The following is a 6,685-nucleotide window of genomic DNA, read 5'->3' as shown; positions in this document are numbered from 1 at the left end:
AGAAGCAGAGGCGTGAGATACTGGGAGGTGGGCACCTGTGTCCCTCCAAAGGTCCCAGGCACCATGTGGGACCTGCTCATGCACCTGCTACGAATCATGGCCAAAAGTCTGCTCTACCAACCCGCAAGACATGCTCAGAGGGCACGGTTCACCACAAATCAGGGAACCCCTGCTCACATCAGGAGGCCAGGAGCAGCCACATCAGCTTTGATTGAGGATGCATCGTAAGCTTTATCTCTGCTTTTCCACCCAACATTGCCCACTGGCTTCATCCATCACTCCTGCTCCCACCCAGCCCCTTCCTCATCCGAGTGCCATGTGGAAATGCTTCAGAAATTATTCAACCTTCCACCAGTCAAAGCAAGTATTTAGCATTGCTTACCAATGGCTACACAAAAAAAATCAAAGTTAAAAAAAGAAAACAACCACTCAAACCCCTAGACAACCAAACAACCCTTCTTCAACCACACCGCTCCCTGAAACCACCAAGGTGCATAGGTAGGCTGGTGGTCTGCAATCATTTTCAGCACAAAGTGAGCTGGATTTAGGAAAAGTAGCCTCAGATCCTCAGCTTTCTTCTCTTCATGCCCACTCAGTACAGAGCTGCCATCGGTTCCCTCTACCCTAGCTCAGCTGCAGCTTGCTTTTCCAAAAGAGAGAGCCCTGCCTTTCTGAAGCACAAAATCCAGCACAACTCCAGCTTTCCTCCCAGCTACTTTCTAGGCACAGGCTATTACCTACAAAAAGCTGAGGAGTGTTTAATAGTCCTCATTCTGGCAAGTTTGCAAAGAAAAGAAAGTGCTAAGAGTTCAGGAGTGGTGGAGGAGGAAGGGAAAAAAAAAAAAAAAAAAAGAGTATTTTTTAGAAAAAGCAATTAGTGCCTCTTTGTACAGTTTGGATACCTTACGCCTGGTTCTAGCTAGTCAGCGACAAATAATGCTTAATCCTTCCTTTGAAAACACAAGGCATAAAGAGCGTTATTTGCTCCACCCACTTCAAGGCATTTAACTCGAGGGCTCTGAACAGCCCCGCCGGAGTTGCCTGCCTCTCTCCCGCTGTCCAGCCAGCCAGCTCAGGCTCCCAGCACCCACTGCCCACCCAGCACCCACTGCCCACCAGGTATCCCACCATCAATAACCCTTTTGAGTGCTCAGGTTCTTGGCCCCTGCATCCCTAAGGACCTCCCTGGGGTGGCGGGTGATGCAGGATGCTTGGACCAAAACGCTCTCCAGCCTTTCTGAACCTTCTTCCCACGCTGGCAGCCCTTTTCTCCCATCTTTCCGTCCATCCTAAGTGTCAGTCCTTGCCCACTCCCTCCCTCCCGGAGGAGTTTTCTCCTTCCCCGCTCTCCCCAGGTTATCTGCTGAATTCCACACACGCCTGCACAGACGGGATCAATCCGAGGCTGCCTCGCCTTCAGCTTATCTCTGCTCCAAATGATTGATTTTCCCTCTTTAAGGGTAATTTGCTGGTGAATTCCATGTATTGCAAAAACCCCTGTGAAATCTAATTCAGCCCGACTGGCAGCTGGCACTTTTGGGAGAGAATACTCGAGCGCCGTCAATTCCCCTTTACAGTTCCTTGCTGCGTAGATCATATTTATAGTGCGCGTGTCTGTCATATGCATATATATGCTACGGATGATTCATATATTGCACCTGCACACGCGTGGGCACATACGATATCCCTACGCGAGTCTCCGATGTAGCTCTATGCAGCAAATAGCGTGTATTCCCACAGCTTGGATTTTCTTTTTTTAAATTCCCCATTTATCTTCCTCAATATGCTTATTTTGAAGAATTGTTTCAAAATGATTGTAAAATGTCAGACCATCATACTTGTGCTTTATACAGCCTCTACCCTTTTCTTCCTCTTCAGTCAACCGCGTCGAGGAAAATGAAGTGATAGCCACCATCGAAGGGCTGGTTTCTCCGCCGTGCCCTGGGAAAGTATGCTGCCATTTCTCTTAATACACCTCTGTGGCTCTTGCAGTGATAGGAAGCTCAAGGGGGGGGATGCCCTGAAGGATGCCCTTCTTTTCCTGCATGGCCAAGCCCTTATCTTCTCCTTAAAACACCAGGCTGTAAAAAAATACCAGTATACCCAGAAAGGGTATCCACGTCCTGCCCCCTGAGCCAGCCTTGGAGCAGATGAGCCTGAGCTAACCAGCCCTCCGAATTAACGCAAACTTATTCCACAGCTCAGGGCTCTCGCTCTCAACCTGGAAACAAACCTTGCTGCAAAAGTGGATAATTCAAGGCTTTAATCTGCCATCTCATATGCAGGATTTATTTGTCCCTGCTGATCTATTGCAACGTGGATGAGAGGAGCATCCAGCCGCAGCCTGGGAGTGTGTATATATACTGGTTCTTTGTGGTGTCCAGTTGAGTACAGGCTCAGTCTAAATACTGGGAAACTTTCGCAGCTTTTCATACACAGCTCTCAAATGGCTTTGGAAAGGCATTCAAGTGGTTTGCTCTCGGTCTGACAGAAAGAGAAACTCAGCTGCACAGAGGTTAATGCTTTTTTCTTTGTTCGTAGAAGGCCGGGTCCAAAACCCTGTGCAAACCCTGTGTACCGATTTCTCCTACGTTCAAGTATTTTCGATAAGCCGCAGAGAACGCAAAAAGAAAAACCAGCAGGCCCGGTTGAACCCCTCTTGGCTGCACCCCGAATCCACTTCTGGAGTCACCGCAGCTCAAGCCAGGTGCATCCTCTTGAGATGCTCCCCAACCCACCTCGCACCCCCAGCCAGCTCCTCCTGGAGCAAGACCACGACCGCCTTGGAGGGACGGCAGTTGGGAGTTTGCAAGGGACAGACTCAGAGGGACGGGTTTCTCCTTGGGGGCACCCCGCTCAGGTCCCTTGTCCAAGATGCTAATGCCAGCCGAGCTCCAGAAAGGCTCTTAAACACAGAGGTAAAGTCAAGCGCGTGCTTTCAAGCGCGGTCTTGTGTGCAACGTAAATACATTTTTAAGTGCTTTGCTGAATCGTTTAATCTAACTCCTTCAAAAAGCAATCATTTAAGTTTGTGCAAAACACATCAGAAGAAAGAAAGACCAAAAACCCACCATTTAAAAAGGCTGCGTGGGCCTGGTTACAAAACACCTTCTTCTTTAATGGCCTCGGGAGCCCACGCAGTGTGTTTTAAGGGTCAGACCCACGCGACATCCCTTTCCTCAGCTCTACAAAGACACAACCGGGGTGAGATGGCAGGCAGGCTCCCCAAAGCCACCCAACCCGACGGGACCCCTACATGGGACAAGGTTCAGGCGTGGGCTGCTCCATCCAAATAGGACCTCAACAAGCGTGAGGGCTGAAGGAACAGCGTCAACATTTGCTGGAGGGGCCAGAAGAAGGCTGGCTGGCTCGGCTCAAGAAAGAAACCAACCTGCCAAGGGGCTCTCCCAGGACTTAATAACATGGGTTGGGAGGCAGGAGACAATATTCGAGCAAAACGGTCTTCCCGAAGACTCTAGCTTTGATTTCATCTGTCTCCATCCATCTGCTCTCATTTATTTATTTAGCTGCTCTCCCCGGAGACGTGTATAATTCTCTTCTTGTTTTCCTTTACCCCTTACACAAACGAATCATGTCATCTCCAGCATGAAGGCTGTGTTGGTGAAATAGCTTCTGTCAGCCACGTCCTCAGTCACATCCTTGCCTGAAGACCTTGGTCCTCACCGTCCCATCCCTCCACCCACAGAGAGCTGAGAGAGCCTGGCACCGTCTCCGCTACCTCAAATCCAGATGGTTTGTAAAAGCCTTGCAACTCTCGTGAGGGACTTGAGCATCCAAAATATCACCGTCAGGCAACTATCTTCCTTTTCTATAAGTTTTTTACTGAAAGTTTGGGAGTCTTGGGACTTCTATAAATACACTGCCTGGGAAGCAGTGCTAGAACAAGCCTGGCTGCAGATGCAGTCCCACCTCTATCTCATATACATCTTTTTCATGGCCTGGGTATCCTCTCCTCATTTTTCTCCCCCCAAAGTGCTACCTTGATGTTTAATCCAGTTGCAAGCATCCACAAGGGGAAATAAGAAAGATCCACCACATGATAATGCACAAAAAATCCCCTCCAATTGCTTCTAACTTTCCTCCCTCCAGATATTCCACGACATCAGCTCTCCTGTGCTTCTTATCAGTGGAAAATGATGCTACGGTCAAAGCAATCTGTGCCAACATCACCGTCTCCAGAGACACGTACGGTAAAACTCCAGACTCCCTTAGCGCAAGAGGTCCTCTCTCAGCAGTTTTAAAAATCTCAGCCAATTCTTTTGGGGAAATCTCAGGAAGTTAAAGAAATACATCAAAAGAACAAGTCTATTTTTTGCTGGTGCGGTCGGGAAGGCAAGGCTATTTTTTATTCTCCCGTTTCAAAATTAGCAAGGCTGAAAAGTGAATTCTTGAATGGGAGTCACTCCAGTAAAATGAGCTTTTAACCAGAAATAATGACATATCCTTCATCCTTCTGGCACAAACAGAAGTGTTACAATGCCCTTCAAGAACAGATCTGCTGACATCTCTCAGAAAGCACGACAGTGGCTCTATTCAGAAACTATCCTAAGCATCTGTCATATCCGTATCTTCTTTATTAGCAATTGACATTTTCAAGAAAAAACAGTCTCTTTATCTGCTTAATAGCTCATCTGCACCTCTTCAGGCTGAACTCATAACTCTTGGATGGTGACATCATGTCACGAGTAGATTAGTTCTGTGTCATAATCACTTCGCATGAGAAAAAATGGCATTTCTGGGTGGCTTTACGAGACGTGGCGAACTCCACCCAGGGCCGGGGAAAAGCAAATCCATCATTTCAACCAGCAAAGGCATCTTAGAAGATGCACGTTTTAATTGACCCACCGGGATTTTGGGGGGCGAGGGGAGATGTTCCGTTTCATCTTCCTCGGTGCTATCACATCATTCACCTGAAGCGTCAGGCAAACATCCCGACAATGCCATTTGTTCCGACAAACCCTCTCCCCTCGTCTCTCGCTCGGCCCGAAGAGGAAGAGGGATGGCAGGAGCCTGTAGCCAGAGCCTTTCCGAGGGATTTCGGAAAGTTGACCATGAGGTGTCAGCACTTGTTTGAAGCAGACACCACGCAGCGTGGCGGGGTTGGAGGGTACCGGCACACAGAAGCAGCCAGACGTGAACTACATAAGTCAAATAATCAGAGTAATTGAAGGCTGCAAGCCCAGGGCTGGAAAACACGCTGCAATCCCTACATGGCATGGACCAGCGTGCATCAAATCGGAGCTCCGTTAACACGAGGGAGGAACAAGCCTCCAATGCTCCCGGCTCGTTTGCAGGGATAAACTGGTATCCCCGTCCCCCCTCCCCGCTTCCTCCAGCCCCACACTGGTAGGTCTCTCTTACCTCCTCCCTGACAGCAGCCGTACCCCTCCCCACCAGGGCAGAGAGCCCCAAGGTCCTTTCTTTCCCCACCCTGGCAGGTCCCCTGGGAGCCTAGCAAAAAACCTCCTCCCTTTCCAACACAGACTGGCAAAGGACTGCCCGACAAGAGCCCTCGGAAGAGAGGGAGAATCAGCATCCCACAAAATCCTATTTTCTGGCTCTCGGTGGCTGTGCAATCCTGACTGCATTAAAGCACATGCCGTGCCTGTGCTCTGGGGAGGGCATCTCCGCTCGGGGTACCAAGCAAGCAGAGCAACGGCAGTAGTAAGAGCTGAAGTAGTGGGTATCAGGACATAACCACGCACCTCATCCCAGGTTCGGCGGTGACTTATCCTTCCCTCCACCCTCCAAAACCACCCCAGTGCTACCCTACAAAGGAGGGATAGAAGCGTTCGCGGCAGGGGATACCTCACCTCATCTTTGTCCTGCACCTGGATGAAGAGGGGAAGGGCAAAGCCCACCTGGGCCAGCTCTGGGATTGCCACGCTGTACTCGGAGCTGTTGAACTCGGGTGCGTTGTCATTGATGTCAATGACCAGGATGTTGAAGGTGGTGGTGACGGTGGCGTTGGAAGGTGTGCGGTCATCGTTCAGCTCTGTCCCCTGCAAGGAGGCAAAACAACAGGGCAGCCTTTATTTTTCAAAGAATAAACGCAAAAGAAAGAGTGCATACCGTGATTAGAGACTTGCAGCTTTTGCTTCCTCCGCTTTGCCAAGGAAGGATGCTCAGTTCTGCCATTGCCCCTTAACCTCGAGCACTTTTCCACACCGCTGACCCATTAACACACACAGATGTTGTCCCAGCTCTTCCACCACCCGTGCTTCAGACCCACAGCGCTCTTGGAAACCTTCCCAAGGGTTTAACGTTTCCCTTGGGATGGCTGTGGCCAAGTTCTGACTTGCCCTTCTCGTGCAACAGGTTGCCAGGGCTCAGAGTCGCACTAGGAGATGAGTAGGTGATTCCCCTGCCACAAGCATTTAAACCAAAAAATTGCCTTGTGAGATGTGGGGGACAGTCCTCAAAGTAAGGGAAGCCACGACAGAGCAAAGAGCACTCCTGTTTTCTCCTCTGCCACCTCCTGAGGTGGGACCAGGAGCAGGGAGCTAACCACCGTAGTACTACTGAAGGGACAGAAAACTAGGGCAACAGGGGGAAACAAGATTTAGACCTTAAAATAGGTTTGGCAACATGTGTCTAAATACAGAGCTGAGTCATGACTCCGTATCACACCTCTGTCTCAAGAAGGACTTTAATTTTGCTTTCC

General features: G+C 49.7%; 1 protein-coding gene across 1 annotated transcript in view; it reads right to left on the bottom strand.

The window, feature by feature from the left end:
• The window catches only part of LOC104162741 (cadherin-23-like), a gene marked incomplete at both ends in the record, with an annotated part of 35,401 nt that overhangs the window by 4,018 nt on the left and 24,698 nt on the right, over positions 1–6,685 (bottom strand). Inside the window, one exon of the mRNA XM_009701549.1 lies at positions 5,835–6,023. Coding sequence (XP_009699851.1) covers positions 5,835–6,023 — 189 coding nt within the window. The remainder of the gene's footprint in view (positions 1–5,834; positions 6,024–6,685) is intronic.

This window comes from Cariama cristata, unplaced genomic scaffold (assembly GCF_000690535.1).
Source record: "Cariama cristata isolate BGI_N322 unplaced genomic scaffold, ASM69053v1 scaffold5416, whole genome shotgun sequence".
In the NCBI taxonomy this organism is placed as follows: domain Eukaryota; kingdom Metazoa; phylum Chordata; class Aves; order Cariamiformes; family Cariamidae; genus Cariama; species Cariama cristata.
Note: the sequence above shows the minus strand (reverse complement) of the source record. Positions and strands in the feature narration are given on the sequence as shown.